At 40.4% G+C, this 16,758-nt stretch overlaps 1 protein-coding gene across 1 annotated transcript in view; it reads right to left on the bottom strand.

Annotated features, from left to right (window-relative positions):
• bean1 (brain expressed, associated with NEDD4, 1) overlaps window positions 1–16,758 on the bottom strand; it is a 63,648-nt gene that overhangs the window by 34,319 nt on the left and 12,571 nt on the right. The window contains exon 2 of the mRNA XM_047350983.1: window positions 13,370–13,491. Coding sequence (XP_047206939.1) covers window positions 13,370–13,394 — 25 coding nt within the window. The 5' untranslated portion in view covers window positions 13,395–13,491. The remainder of the gene's footprint in view (window positions 1–13,369; window positions 13,492–16,758) is intronic.

Below are 16,758 nucleotides of genomic sequence, written 5' to 3'. Positions count from 1 at the left end.
ACTTCATCCTCAACAAGTGAGACAACATTGGAAGTAACTGTAGAACCTGATCTGTGTTTGGACTGCTTTGATCCTGTGGAGCTTCCTGAGTTATCAGAAATATTAGACCCAGTCCCAACCAAATTATTTAAGGAAGCGTTCCCTCTGATTACCAGCCCCATTTTAGATATGATTTATTTATCCTTAGTAAATGGATATGTACCACAAGCTTTTAAGGTAGCTGTAATTAAACTTTTGCTTAAGAAACGTTCGCTTGGTCGAGATGACTTAATAAATTACAGACCTGTATCCAATCTTCCATTCTTATCTAAAATTCTTGAGAAAATAGTTGCTAATCAAATTTGTGAGCATTTACACAGCAATGACCTGTTCAAAGAGTTACAGTCAGGCTTCAGAGCTCATCATAGCACTGAAACAGCTCTTATTCTCATGGCCTCAGATAATGGACTTGTGTCTGTACTTGTCCTGTTAGTTCTCAATGCTGCATTTGATACAGTCGATCACAATATTCTCTTAGAAAGGCTGGAATATACTGTGGGGATCAGGGGAACAGCGTTAGGCTGGTTTAAATCTTATTTGTCTGACAGACTCCAGTTTGTTCATGTAAATGATAAATCATCTTTAAACTCCACGGTTAATTGTGGAGTACCACAGGGTTCAGTACTTGAGCCAATTCTCTTTACTATATATATATATATATATATATATATATATATATATATATATATGCTTCCAATGGGTAGCTTTACTTATCCATTAATCCTGATGAGCCCAACCAGTTAGATAAACTACAAGCATGTCTTGAAGACATAAAAACTTGGATGAATTTTCTGCTTCTAAATTCAGACAAGACAGAAGTTGTCGTCTTTGGACTGGAGTCCTTAAAAAAGAAACTGCTTAGTCAATCACTTAACCTGCATGGCATTAAATTGACCTCCGATAAGAAAGTAAAAAACCTTGGTGTTATTTTTGACCAGGACATGTCATTTAAATCCCATATTAAACAGGTTTCTAGGATTTCCTTCTTTCATCTCCGGAACATTGCCAAAATTAGAAATATCCTGTCCAGGAGTGATGCTGAAAAACTAGTCCATGCATTTGTTACTTCAAGGTTGAACTATTGTAATTCTTTACTATCAGAATGTCCACAAAATGCAGTTAAAAGCCTTCAGCTGATTCAAAATGCTGCAGCAAGAGTTCTGATGAAAATTTAAAAAAGAGATTATATTTCCCCTACTTTAGCTTCCCTTCAATGGCTCCCTGTTAAATCCAGAATAGAATTCAAAATTCTCCTCCTCACATATAAAGCCCTTAATGATCTAGCTCCATCATACATCAGAGAGCTGATTGTTCCATACGTTCCTAACAGAGCACTTTGTTCTCAGACTGCAGGTTTACTGGTGGTTCCTTGAGTCTCTAGAAGTAGAATGGGAGGCTGATCCTTTAGTTATTAGGCTCCTCTCCTGCGGAACCAGCTCCCAGTTTTAGTCCGTGAGGCAGACACCCTGTCTACTTTTAAGGCTAGGCTTAAAGCTTTCCTTTTTGATAAAGCTTATAGTTAGAGTGGCTTAGGTTATCCTGAGCTATCTTCCTTATTTTTTTACCTCCGTCTTCTTCCCTCCTTGTTGGATGGAGTAAGGGGGAGTCAGGTTTAGCCTAAACCGGCTCAGTTATGGTTGAGGTGCAAACACACACTCCATTTCTGCTACCTGTATGACCCCCTCTCTTTTCCAATGGTTATGGTCAATCTGATAGAGAGAGGTATCCCAATCGTTATGGTTTTTAGTATAACAATGGTCATCAGTGGGCTCTAGATGGACAAACTGTCTACTTTTAAGGCTAGGCTTAAAACTTTCCTTTTTGATAAAACTTATAGTTAGAGTGGCTTAGGTTATCCTTAGCTATCTCTGTAGTTATGCTGCTATAGGCTTAGGCTGCTGGAGGACATAATGACCACTTTCACCCTCTTTGCTACATTCTCACACTACTCTCTAATTTTTCATTATTTGCTGTTATTTCAGTTTTTAACTTTATGTTCTCTCTCTTTTCTCTTCCTAGAAGCTACACCTGGCCTGACTCTGTGTCTACCTGTGACACCTTTCTGGAGAGGGGCATTGTCGAAGCTTCTGCTGGCAACAACTTAATGCCCACCCTCTACCGATGATCCACATGGCCCTGTCTTTCAGTGTTTAACCCTTTCTCTCTCCTAGACATGGCAATTGACTGAGCTTTTACTGTAACTAATTATATGTGCTCTCTTTCAGACTCTAACTTTGAAAACTGGCTCAGAGCTTATCTGTTCTTTCTTTCTAGGTGAAACAACTAACAGAGCTACATCCATTAACATTTACGTTTCCTTCCCATAGAAAGGACTCCTGGACCAGTGTTTCTTTGTTCTCTTTGTGTCTCTGCTCTGTTCTCTCAAACCCCCAGTCGGTCGTGGCAGATGGCTGCTCACAAACCTTCTGCTGGAGGTTTCTTCCTGTTAAAGGGAGTTTTTCCACTCTGCTGTCGCTACATGCATGCTCAGAATGAAGGATTGCTGCAAAGTCAACGCCAGTGACTGTCCACTGTCTACATGCTCATCCGGGAGGAGGGAATGCTGCAAGTCACTGACTGAATGCAATCTGCTGGGTTTTCTTAGACAGAAAAACTTTTTATCCAATTTGAATAAATAACTGAATCTGACTGCACTGTTCAATGGTTACAATTAATTGGAATGTATGTATCTGACTGTTGTGAAGTGCCTTGAGACAACATGTGTTGTGATTTGGCGCTATATAAATAAACTGAATTGAATTGTGATTCACCACACAAATATGTGACAATCTAATTTACATTGTGGTTACTAATACATTGCAGTATTTTATGTATTTTTTTATTTTTTGCCTGTCCAGCAGAGTAGCGCTCAGAATTGTTGTCTGAGTGCCAAGAAAAACCCAACAGATTTACTTTCACAAGTGGAGCATTACAGCTAACGCTATAAAGCTCTGCTTGATATTTATAAAATAAACTTTATTAGAAATTGCTTTGGGATTTTTCAGTTGTTACGGACACGGAGACAGAAACGAAGAGAAAAAATAAGAAGCACAAAAGAGAGAGATGGGTCAAAAATGAAAAGGGGAGAGAAGGAGAAAAGAATGGAGGAGAGAAAGAAAGATGAAGAGAATACTAGATAACACTCTGCTTGCTGCTACACCTGCAGAAACATACATAATACAGCTTTTTTACCGAAAAGTGCATGGTACTTATGAATGCAAGATGTAATTAGTGGTAAATGCGGCTCAATTTAGAACATTTGTGTATCTGTTAACACCTGAATCTAAACACCTGTGGGTGGGACTACCACAACCCACCCAGAGAAGAGCAGGGGAGAGTCCCAGGGGAACCACCCAGCAGCCACATTGCAGAAGCCCCAGGGAGCTGCAGCGACAAGCCCACAGGCCCCGACGGCGGCCATCTATGCCAGAGGAGATCCAGCGATGGACCCAGAGACCTAAGACCTAGGGACATATCACTCCCCAAGCAGAGGCCCGACAGAGTCCAGGGGTCCAGGCCCTGGCAAGCAGCCACCGGGAGTGAGCCAGCACACACCAAAGCACCCAGTCCCGAACACTGAGAACCACAAGTACACCAGCGGGCAGAGACATCAACCACCGGCAGGTAGTGTGGCTGGAAGGAGAGGAAGCAGTCCAAAACCCAATCTGACACAAAAAACAGACACACACAGTCACGATCACACATTCCCACCTTCGTGCGCAGACATAAAAACACTCACACCCATGCATCCAATGTAAAGATAAACAACAATGGACGTCGTACACTCACTCACACTCCCCATGCATACTCTATACTCCCAGGTCCAGGTGCCGATACTCCATAGGTGCAACCGGCCACTGGACCCAGTAGGTGGTGCCCTTCCCTCCAGGGGTGGAGACAGGCAAACCGCCCCAGCACCAGCCCAAACTAGTGCTGGGACCACCTGAACCTGAGCAACCCCGGCCTGGACCCCTACTCCCCGCCCCGACCCCAGTCCCCAACAATCCCCATCCTCATCCATAGAGGGGGCCATGTACAAAAAAGGGGTCTACCCGGTCTAAACAAGCCCGCCAACCAGAGCTGCCACAGGATGAAATAGTCCCAATCCCCCAATGAATTCTGATCTCAACCCCATGAGCTCCCCACCCCTCAACCCCAACATGAACCCCAACATGAATTTCTCCACAGGGCCACCCCCAACGAGGACACAGACATCGAAAATATGCCCCTGAACCCAAACGCCATGAATCCTCTCCCCACAGAGCACACCCAAAAAGCCGACGAAGCCACACCCACACAGCACAAGCTCCACAGACAGCCCCACTCCAAGCACCCCCACCGCATCCTGGCCCCCACCACACAGCGCTGCAACGGCAAGGCAAGGGCCCCGCGCAACGCCAACCCAGCCTCTGCCTACAGGCACAACAGGGCAGACACCACCGAGAACCGCGCCAACAACGGAACCCCACACCAAGATGGGACAAACTCACCCGGCAAGAGGTCCCCAGCCAGCGGCAAGCACCTGGGGCTGCCATCCCCCACCACAGCTCTACCATCGCCACTCAGCCGATCCAAATGCCGGTGACCCCACATCCAAAAAGAGGGCACAACCCCCCACCCCACATGCTGCAGCCCCTCCACGACCCCCAAAGCCCACTGCCCCGACATTGCAGTATATTGTTTGTAAGGAAGAGAACTTTAACACGTTCTTCCTGCTGCTGCTCAAACACTGCTGCTGGTCAAACACTGACCATTCAGACTTCTCTATGATCACTGTATCTAAATTCAAGAGACTAATCTGAAAGCAATATTTGACAATTCACCTGCCACCAATCGATTGTGGGGATTTCATTCAATCAACCTCTCTCAACATGTTCACATTCAGCTAAATGTGGGTTATCCAGTCATAAAATCCTCATAGTGCTTTAGTGCTCTGTGCATTCATACTTTAAACAGTTGCTCACTTGCATGTGCATCTTAAATCTGATTTTCTTATTAAAATTAAGTTGAATGTGGGTCACAAAACATCCCAGTATGTGTGAATATGGGTCAGAATACATCATAGTTCTGCTTAATCTCCCTTCCTCCCTCCCATGTGGGATAGCTGGCAGAGAGAAGGATTATCACACCCTCCTGGCCCATATTCCTGCCTTCCTCTTGTTTAATCATCTGTAAGTATTCATCTCCCAAGGCCCACTTTGTTGTTGTGATCACTTCTTTTGACTGTTTATCTCCACAATTAACTGATTTTACTCTAACCAGACATAGTTTTGAGGACAATGCTGTTGAATTTAGCATTGTTATCTGGATGGTTTTGTATACCTATATGATCTCTATCTATATCTATCTATATGATGTCTTTGTCAGGTACTCAGTTGACTAGTTGAATTTGTCAATGTCCACACTTTACATACAACCACCACCATGACATTTCAGCTGAAAAACTACAGACCTTGATTTTCAGACATTTATATATGTATGTATGTATTTATGTATGAACATCATTCCTTTATGGTTTCTATTTATCATGGAGAAAGGGGCTTAAATGCCACAACTGCATTTTACTTCATTACCTTCTATGATGTTTTTGTGAACTTATACTGAAAAAGTTTTTACTTTGTTTTTATATGTTTAGCAGAAAAGCAGATGATAAATTTTTTTGGGGTGTTTTTGTGACAGAAAATGTCCTTATGAGCAGGTGCACACAAGGCCTTGGAGATTTTTAAGATGTCCTGTGGTCTGGTTGTGTCAATGCATGGAGAACAGAAAGCATATCTGTTTAAATAAATGATGCTTAAAACTGGGAATCTCTGTTTGCTATTTTGAGTTCCTTGTGACCCACCTAAACCTGGTGAACCAAATAGAAAACAAATCCTACCAATGGTTGCAGTGGATTCATCTGATACTGTTCGGTCGTTGTCAGACTGTCAATGACAGTAATTTCAACAATAATAACAAAGTAGGTTGAAAAAAGTTTACTACATATCCTAAAAGGATTATTTAGATTGTAATGCCTTATAATGGGGAGGTATCCTTTTTGGAGTAGTTGTTTGTGTTAAATGATCAAGCTATAGGTGATCATGTTTTGTTTACTAGTTTGAGCAAAAGGATCCCCAGTGAGATAGTTACAGTATTCTAGTATACCCATGTCTACCATGATAAGTTTAAAAAATGCAAATGTTTAATTAAAAGCCATAGGAAGTGTCAGAATTTAATACAGGGAGTTTCTGTTACATTTTTAAGTAACTGTAAGCCACTTAACTGCAGTAGATCCTTTTGAGATTCGTCAGCCATTGTTGGAAATCCAGCATTAATTGTTCAATCATAACCTCAGAACAGTCTAGGAAAGACCGTTTGTGAAAACCATTCTGATTGATGAATCAACCACAGGAAATGAAGACTGAGAAATAGAAGTTTCTAAGCTTGGTCTATTTACGCACACACTCGCTAAACTAAAAGTTGTCTGTTTCATTTACACAACACAAGCATTTCTTATGCTCATGTAAGTCTCAGATTTAGGATGGATTTGTGTTTCTGAATTAACTTTTGAACATTTACTTCCACAGATGCAGCTACCTGAAACAAAACACATGAATAGTATGAAGAGTTTTAGTTATTCTCCACACCAAAGAAAAGATCAGTTTACCTTTTGTTGTTGGAAAGCTCTTGTACAAATCCATCTGATAATTTGTACTCACTTGAAGATGAAGGTTAATGCTTTCAGCTTGACAGCCCTCTGAATGGTTGAGACTCTTATTTTAAAGTAAGAAAGGAAATATTTCTTGATTTGACTTGATATATTAACAAAGTTTTAAATCTTTTATCTTGCAGCACTTTGGGTACTTGGTATACAAACAAAATGATGGCAGAGTAACAAACAAGATGCTAGGTATTTGTTTGCATTGTGTGAATGCCATGACTGACTAAAAATTAGCCGCTAAACGAGTTAGCATCTCCTTTGTAACTTCCGGTTGGCTAAAACCCGATTATTTTAATTTTTTAGTTTTTTGTCTGGATTGTATTTCATCACCTCAGGTTTAAAATCTAAAACTTCAAATGTGATTCCTGTGGGTATTCCACTTTTAATCTATTTGTGAAAACAAAAAAGAGGATTCTGTTTTTCCCTGTACCATACCTGTCTCGTCTTGTCTCATAACATGGATGAACTTTACAGCCCTAACAATTAAAATGTTTACTGCATAAAAATCATTATTGGATAATAACATAATTAAGTTAATGTTTTCTGTTTATAAATTCTATGCCCGATCAAGTCACTGGTTTGGCGAGACTGTTTGGAAATAGCAGGTGTCAAAGACAAAGAATCATTTTGATTTGCTGAAAATCTTCCTTTGTCTGGCAATCTATTAGACAGTCTGCACAGAAGGTCCTTCTATTTCCCTGTAAATCTCCACAGGAGCAAGTGGAACAGGCACATAAATAAAAGCCAAAGCAGTAATAACAACATATCACAGAAAGCCATTTCAGATGGATGTCTCCTTTTTGAATGAAAGGAATGATCTCTGCTTCCTCTCTGACCCTCAACACGCTGGGTCTCTACGGTTTCTTTATCCTTCAGTGTAAATCACAGCAGAGCCTTTTAAACCCTTCTTCCTCCCACCCTCTTTCTCAGAAGTGCTGTTTAACGGGAAAATGATGATGGGTGAGAAGACAGTGATGGAAGGGCTCATGAAGAGATGATGGCAAAGATGAGGAAAGGGAGGAAGAGCTGAGGTTTAATCATGTTAAAGCAGCTCCTCCACAGGCACAACTGCAAAGCCTTTTTCATTCTAGAAAGATACAGAGATACATGTGCCAACACATATACATGTACATCCCAGAAAATCTGAATACTGGGTAAAAGTGCGATAGTTTTTGCTAGTCATTTTAGAAAGTGAAATGGTTATTTTATAGAGATTCATTCCACATAGAGAAAAATATTATTCCTTGTAAAAAACAGTCAAAAAAGAATGTTTAAGCACAAATTTCAGGCCTCTGAAACGTCTGTCTATTTCTATGCACTCAGTAGTTGGTTGGACCTCTTCTTACATGAATTACTGCATCAATGCACCGTGGCATAGGGGCGATTAGCCTGTGGTATTGTGTAGGTCTAATGAAAGCCCAAATCGCTTAGATAGCTGCCTCCAGGTAATCTGCCTTGTTGGGTCTGGTGTCTCTCATCTTCCTCTTGACAATAGCCATAGATTTTCTATGGGGTTCAGGTCAGGGAGATTGCTGGCTAACCAAGAACAGGAACACCATGTTCACTGAACCACCTTTTGGTACCTTTGGCACTGTGGGCAGGTGCCAAGTCCTGCTGGAAAATAAAATCAGCATCTCCGCACAGCTTGTCAGCAGAGGAAAGCATTAAGTGCTCTAGAATTTCCTGGTTTGCATTGACTGTGGACTTCAGAAAACACCATGGACCAACACCAGCAGATGACATGGTGCCCCAGACCATCACTGACTGTGGAAATTTCACACTGGACCTTTCAAGCAACATGGATTCTGTTCCTCTCCACTCTTCCTCTAAACTCAAGGTTAGTTATTTCAATAAAACCCCTTCTCTTCTCATAATGCCTTTCTGCTGTTAATGTCAAATGTTTTGTTTGATATTTTCACTGAAGACACTTAACCTTAAATCTTTGAGCCTTTCTGGATCTTCTTCTCTTATTCCTGCAGCTCTAATTGTGCACATTCTCTTTATTTTGCTGATTTTTCATCAGACAGATCATAGCTTTGAAATGAGTTTCCTTTCACTGTCACACATTTGAACCTGACCACCTGTGGTGTGTATTAATTGTTTGTGGGCCCTGATCGAGGGCCAGTGAGCTGGAACAGCCTTCGTATTTGCTAAGGCGGCGGGCCATGAAATCTCCCCGCACTTGCAAATGCTTCCTATCCATTTAAATAAATCTAAATAAACGACCTCACACTGCGAGATTGGATGAGAGCACACGCGTGTGGCCGGTTGGGTAGTCAAAGACAGATGGGTGGATGGGATTGGAGGTAAAGTGCCAGTAAAAGCAGCTTTTCCCTTCTATTTCCATAAGCATGGGAATGTGATGATGGATGGCTTGGCACTGGGAAGGAAAAGCATTGTGCATTTCTGATGGATGAAGAGATGATATGAGCAGTGAGGTGGAACAAGAGGAGATTCCATTTCAGATCTTTCCTCATCTGATGCAAAAGCATGCCAGTGCTCTAATATGTAGATAGTACTTAGCTTTTATCTCTAGAGGTGATATGAGAGGTGGGGCATAAGCACACACACCCACACACAAAAGCACTCCTCACAGCTACATTCAAAGATATTCATTAGCATAGAGGGCTTTGCAAAACAAGTCTTACTTTTTCATATTATATTACATTGCAAACACAGTATTCACTGTATTTTAATGAGATTTTATTGATTAGACAAAAATCAGTGCACAAAAGTATGCTGTGCATATGTTTTTAGCCCCTTTTTAATCTGGTACCTCTAAATTAAATCTAGTTACACATCGGTCTATAAGAAGTTCCATTTGTTGTTGGCCACAAGCTATGCAGGACACACAGTAAACATGTTGAAGAATGTGCTCTGGTCAGGAGAGACCAAAAACTGAACAGAATGCAATGCAAATGATGTGTGAGGGTTTTACATTACGCAATCCCTATGGTGACACATCATGCTTTGGGGTTGCCAATGGGGAAGTTGGTGAGAACTGATGGAATTGTAGATGGGCTAAAATAATGGGCCATCCTGAAAGGTAACCTGTAAGAGGCTGCAAAAGACCTGAGAGTGAGGTCGATGTTCACCTCAAAGATACAGGCGGGGCTACATTAAAATGGTTTAGAAAAAAGATTATTCATGTTCATTGAGAATATGTGACAAGAAATTAATATTCACAGACACCATCCAATCTTACTGAGTCTGAGCTATTTTTTATAGAAAGGGTGAAAATTTCAGCCTCTAGATTCACAAAGTGATTCTGTGCAGATATTTCCTTTTACTTCGCTATTGGATTTTATCTCGAGAGATCCGAGTGGAGGAAGCTATTTAAAAATGCACGCCAAAATTGTTTAAAATATTTCATATGTAAAAAATCTTACACTGTGGATCCTTTCCTTCCACTTCACAATAATGCACTGCCTGAGCGTGGCCTGTAGCGGTAGAATGCATGATATTTGAAATTTATTTAAAAACCCAGAGAGCAAAGTGTACCGGAGTCAAATTCCTTGATTGTATGTACGAACGTGGCAATAAAGCTGATTCTGATTCTTGTATGGAGCCTTCAGTGCTCGATGTCCCGGGTTCAAGTCCTGACCCCAAAGACCTGTGCTGCATGTTGTCCCCCTCTCCCAGGTCCTGGGTTCGATTCCCGACCTGGGGTCTTTCTGCATGGAGTTTGCATGTTCTCCCCGTGCATGCGTGGGTTCTCACCGGGTACTCCGGCTTCCTCCCACAGTCCAAAGACATGCCTGTTAAGTTAATTGGTCACTCTAAATTGCCCTTAGGTGTATGAATGAGTGTGTGCATGGTTGTTTGTGTGTTTGCCCTGCGATGGACTGGCGACCTGTAAAGGGTGTACCCCGCCTCTCGCCCATAGACTGCTGGAGATAGGCACCAGCTCCTCCGTGACCCACTATGGAATAAGCGGTAGAAAATGACTGACTGACTGACTATATATATATATAAATCTCCCCTGACATCTTCACTGACAGATGTGACTGTTTTTGCTGATGGCAGAGGACTTCATGCCCTTTTCTATGGCAGAGTAGAAATCATCCTCAGGCAACAAACTAGCGGCCATGGGATAACTATCCGCCCTCTTTGCTCACTGAATAGGCACCCTAAAACAGGTTTGAGAAATGTGTCTTTGAAAGGGAAAAATTTGGAGCAATTTCCCAGCCTGGAATTTGACTCACAGTGTCCTTGTAGACCAATGGTCCCAAACTCCACAGGCAAGGTGTGTCAGAGCTGGGAAATTTGGTCTGCTTAGTCCTAAAATTCAAGGCTGCATTCAGTTGACTGGTGGACCCCACCGATCATATCTTCATTTATGTTTTTGTAATAATTATTATTTTGTTTACCGTGTCCTGTCCGGCAGAGTAGCACTCAGAATTGTTGTCTGAGTGCCAAGAAAAAGCCCAACAGATTTACTTTGACAAGTGGAGCATTACAGCCAACGTTTTAAAGCTCTGCTTGATATTTATAAAAAGAAACTGTATTAGAAACTGCTTTCAGATTATTTCAATTGTTACGGACACGGAGACAGAAATGGAAAGAAAAAGAAAGAAAAAACAAGAAGCACGACAGAGAGAGAGGAGGGGCAAAAAGGAAAAGGGGAGATAAGGAGAAAAGAATGGAGGACAGAAAGAAGGATGCCACAGACATGCCTTGACCAGCAGAAATAATCCAGTTAGTCCAGGATGGGTAAATATATTGAACATGAAATTGATTATTATTTAACTTGTCACAATTATCTGTTTTGTCTTAAGATATTCTGTGAGTGTTAGATCACCTCTGTGTCACTAACATCGTTAACAGAAAGGAGCTGCTGCTGAATGGCATAAAAGTTAGGTTTAGAAATTATGAAATGTAACAATTTTATTTTAACACCAAATTTCTTATCTTTTGGCCCAGGAACTGTTTTAGCATAGAACTAAACAGACGTCTGTAAAATATCAGTCTGCACAACACAACCACGGGGATGTTTTGTCTTGGCATGTCTATAGAAGCACCCATCCCAAAGCATTTTATCAGCCAATTCACTCTGTTCTTTTATTCATCGTTCTATTTCTCTTCCTAGAAGAGAAGCACTGTTGGTGGAGGTCTAAAACACCCTGGAGGGAATGGAGAGATTTCAGGTATCAAGGGAAAGAGAGGAAGAGTCAGAGAGGGATGTGAATAATAGATCAGACAGCGGGAAGAGATAGAGTAAAAAGTCAGGAAGAGAGAATGGGGAGACGATGACGGTGGAAAAGAGGAAGCAGCAACAGGACAGAAAGTCAAATAGAGAAGATGCCAAAGTGATTTGTAAGATGAAGGAAGGGTAGATCATTTTCTTGAAGGGCAATCGTGTCATGAAAACACAACAACTGTCCATCTGCCTAGTCATCCATCTGTCCATCCATCCAGTCATCCATCTGTTCCACCCTCCTTTCCTGCCTCTTTCTTGCCCCCAGCGGTCAGAAGTTGTTGCATAAGCCACTGATTCATCTTTAATTGAGACTTCTGTCTGCTATAAATATGTCTGTGTCAGGCATGGTTCTTGGATGGAGCCCAGAATGCACAGGCAGAGTAGAAAGAAAAAAAAGATTTCATCAAATAAAAAGAGAGCACTTAAAACCAGACATGTAATGGCAGAAACAGTCAAAAACATTGACAGGCTTGGCATGGCATAAACAAACAGGATATGTCCACAAGGGATAATTAGAACAGCAGCGCATATAAAGAGCATGGCACATGGAGACTGATTAGCATGAAACAGGTAGACTGAATGAAGCTGTTTGGTTGAGAGTGGAAACACAACCATGAATGAGTAGAACAGAGATGCAAAGACACAACAGAGCAAAAGGAAAATTCTTACACAAGTAACAGAACTAAAAGGCACAGTAAACAGAATAAATAAGAAACTAAACCAAAATAGAATGAACCTATAAAACACAACCTGGAGATCATAAAAATTATCAGTCAAGGCCCCCCCAAATAATTATTATTAATTAATAAATAGACCAACTGTGTGAATTTTGATCCCAGTATAAATGCAGCTGTTCTGTGAAGACCTTAGAGGTTTGCTTCAGAATTTTAGTGAACAAACAGCGTCATGATGACCCAGGGACACAACAGTACAGGATTACTTTAAGGTAATCATTTGTATTTATAAAAAGGTAATAGAACTCAGTAGTTTGATAACATAGTAGCTTAGTGTTGCAAAAACAGAAGGCAATACTATTTTGATTAAATAAAATGAAAATCTTCACATATACACCAAGAATTTATATTCTTACCTTTGATTTGACCTTTTTAAGCTGTGCAAGAAGGCCCTTAGTAAAATCACAATGTTTTTGCTTTGTTTTGTCTGCTACATTTTACATAAAATTGCTGTAAAATGCGACCCTTTGTTGTCTCAAGTTCTTTGTTTTGTACTACTTCCCAGATAAGCTTATCTGTCACCTTCCTACAACATTAAATGAATCACGTTAAGTGTCATTCAGGAAAAAAAACACATGCACACGCACTGCTCTCAGTATCAGTAAAGGAAATCATATTTCCTGTGACACTAGGAGACAAATTAATGCACAAAAAAAAAAACAAATTAGGGAGGAAGAGATACGTCTTGTTCCTTACCTGAGCAGATCAATTTCATCAGCATGAACCCCCTTCACTGTGTTTCCTCTTGCAGCATCTCAACAGGCAGGGAACCAACTCGAACTGCTCTTGGCCACACAGCGCTGCCGCTCCAAACGTGACTGCGGGGACAGCGAGAGAGAGGGAGAGGAAGGGAAATGGGATCAGCAGCACATTGTGGACAAAACAAAAAAGTAAGGAGCAGGTCCAGAGACATCACACAAAGACAACAAACAGCAGGTGGATCGACAGCGAATCAGAGAAATAAATGAAACAAAGTGAGAAGAAGCTGTGCTGATTCACACAGAAGGAACGAAGCAGCAGAGACTGATGTGAGGCTCACAACATCCAAGCCTGGTTGTTTATAAAGCTCCGGGCAGTGTGTGTGTGTGTGCATGCAGGTGTGTGTGAGAGGCACTCCAGTGGTCGCCTACACCTCTGTGCATGTGTGTGTGTGTGTGTGTGTGTGTGTGTGTGTTCATTGCTCTTTCCGGAACATGGCCAAAGGGTTGAAATGTTCCAATCGATACCTCAGACATGGACACATACGCACATCTGATGCTGTTTTACTACGAAGGAACAACACTTGAGGTTATTACTACAACTATTACAATAAAGGATAAAGACAATTATTATTACTCTTAATATGAAAACTTTCTATACTATTAACCATTTTAAACCAATGATTAGAATAAATGTTTTTACTCTTTTCTTCTGTGTGTGTTAAGCAGGATATTTAGTCTTTTTTTCTCCCAAGCTCAATTTATTTACCACTGTTTAATTGCGAAATCTTTTAATGTGTGCACACATTTAAACTAAGACATGTATATTTAGGCATCAGCACCCTCCACTTTTTTAGGTAACAATATATAAGAAATCCATCTTTTACTGCTGTTGCATGATCTCACACTGGAAATGCTTACAAAAATCAACCTTTTCATTGAACACATTTCTTTTAAGGGTGAAAAAGAAGCTATGTAAAAAAATTATAGACTTTTTACAAAATCTCTAGAGCTACACTTATTGACAGCCATGACAATTGCAATAAAATAAATAAATAATAATTTAAACCTGTCAATGAACATTAGAAATGTATGACTACAGTTAGAGGAATAGGTAAAAGGTTTAGAACTGAAACTGTGACCAACAAGGCTAAACATGGACCCCAGTTTATGTTGCCACCATGCAAGATGAGCAGGACAGTAAGAGAGGTAAAACAATAATCACTATTAGAGAACAGCAGCAAAGAATGGCATCTTCAGGTTACTAAGTTTCCATGACAACAAATAGACCACATCTACATGGCAACTACATGCTGTCAAGCCTTTCTCTTTGTCCTAGAATCATAAACATAAACATTTGAAGTTTCAGGAACTTTATCAGGAAATGTGTGCTTTAGTCAGCACACATTCCTGGATGAATATGTGGAAAAGCACCTTAAGCCCACTATTAATTATAACTCGGTGGATCGGTCATGCTGTGGGCCCGTTTCTCTTCCAAAGCCCTGGCAACATGGTCAGAGAGACTGGTATGATGAATTATTTGACGGATCAGGACTATTTAAATAAAAACTGAAAATGGGCCACATTTCAGTTAGATAGTAATCGAAAACTGGCCCAAATATATTCATATCCTTCGCAGATTTGGATTTTAATTACTTTCACTTAACCAAGACAAGCATCTCTCAGTTTTAATAAATCAATATGAAAGGAAATGAATTTTGTAAAATAAATCTGTTTTTATTTACATTTAAAAAAACATAATGTCAACTATTATTTATACCCTTTTGAATTTTCAAAATCAAGATACTTTTTGGCATTAGAGAAATTATACCCTTCTTATAATTGCTGACCAGTTTTTATTGCTACCACTGGTATTTTAATGATTTATATTTAATGATAAGCTCCAAGTCTTTGATGTTGAAAGACAGACTTTTACACTGAAGCCTCATGATTTGTTTTTCCAGCCCAGTTGTGTGGTTACTACTCAATAGCCTGCTGCAGGAAGGGAGTTGTGTTGTTGTATGTTTTAGATGCACTCCTGCTTCAGCAGCTGGTTTAACAAATGGCTTATTTAGCTCCTCGACATGTCATTAAGTTGTCTATTAACATGCCAATACCCCTACATTTGATTCAGGTGTACTGAACCATGGAAACATATAGGGGCATTTTCACACCCATAGTTTGTTTCCTTTTGTCTGAAACACTTGATGAGTTGGTTAAATTGTAATATTTTCCAGTGGTTTTGAGACTAAAGGGTTGTGTGTCTAACCAGGTAGTCAGCAGCACAGGAGCACCACAGGGGACTGTACTCTCACCATTCCTTTTCACTCTGTACACCTGAGACTTCCAGTAAAAGACAGACTTCTGTGAAATACTCATCTGAAATACTCAGTCGTGGGGTGGATCAGAGATGGACAAGAAGATGAGTACAGGGAGCTGGTGGACCGCTTTGTGGCATGGTGTGGAAACAATCATCTCATCTTGAACGTGACTAAAATAAAGGAGATGTTTGTAGATTTTAAGAGAAATAGGAATAAGTCAAAAACTATTTCCATCATGGGAGAAGAAGTGGAGGTGGTGGAGAAGTATAAATATCTCGATGTTCACCTGGACAACAGACTAGAGTGGAGATGCAACTGTGAAGCCATCTACAAGAAGGGACAGAGCAGACTGAGGAAGCTTAGGTCCTTTGGTGTTTGCAACAAGATGCTGCATATCTTCTATAACTGTCATGGAAAGTGTGATCTCTTCTGCCATCATCTGCTGGGGAAGCAGCATCAGCATCTACAACGGCTCTTTGAAGAAACCTACATAATGAGCTACAACATTTAATTTCCCTTTGGGATTAATAAAGTATTTTTGAATTGAATTTTTAATTGGATATGTACTTCTGTGTTATTGTTTAATTCCTGGCTTCTGGTTATCACTATGGTTACTAGTTGCAATTTTCATACTGATGGCGATAGACTTTAGGCTTTAGGTCTTCGCTTGTTTTAAACCCTCCTCACTACATTTGGACAATCCCATCACTAACATTTCTCATTTCTGATCAGACAATAATTTATCACTTAAATAAATCCCTCTTGTGACAATGATGTATTTGAATATTTCTTTCAAGATCAAAAAAGTACCACATGGACAGATCTTATGACAACACCCTATCCTTTTATTTTATTCTTTTTACATTATGTGCTTCCATTAAACTCTAGTCAACTTTAGCACACATTTTAAAAACCTTTCATACATTAAGAGGGTTTTACTTAGGGGCAGATAGTCTTTTCTTCGAAGATGATGTTTTACTCAACCGATAATTGGGTTTCTTTTGCTGTTTGTAGCTTCGAATACCAACGACCTTGGTCAGTTTAGAGATCCTCATTATCATCATCT

This window comes from Girardinichthys multiradiatus, chromosome 22 (assembly GCF_021462225.1).
Source record: "Girardinichthys multiradiatus isolate DD_20200921_A chromosome 22, DD_fGirMul_XY1, whole genome shotgun sequence".
Classification (NCBI taxonomy): Eukaryota; Metazoa; Chordata; class Actinopteri; order Cyprinodontiformes; family Goodeidae; genus Girardinichthys; species Girardinichthys multiradiatus.
The sequence above is the reverse complement of the archived record's forward strand: the minus strand, read 5'-3'. Positions and strand labels throughout refer to the sequence as shown.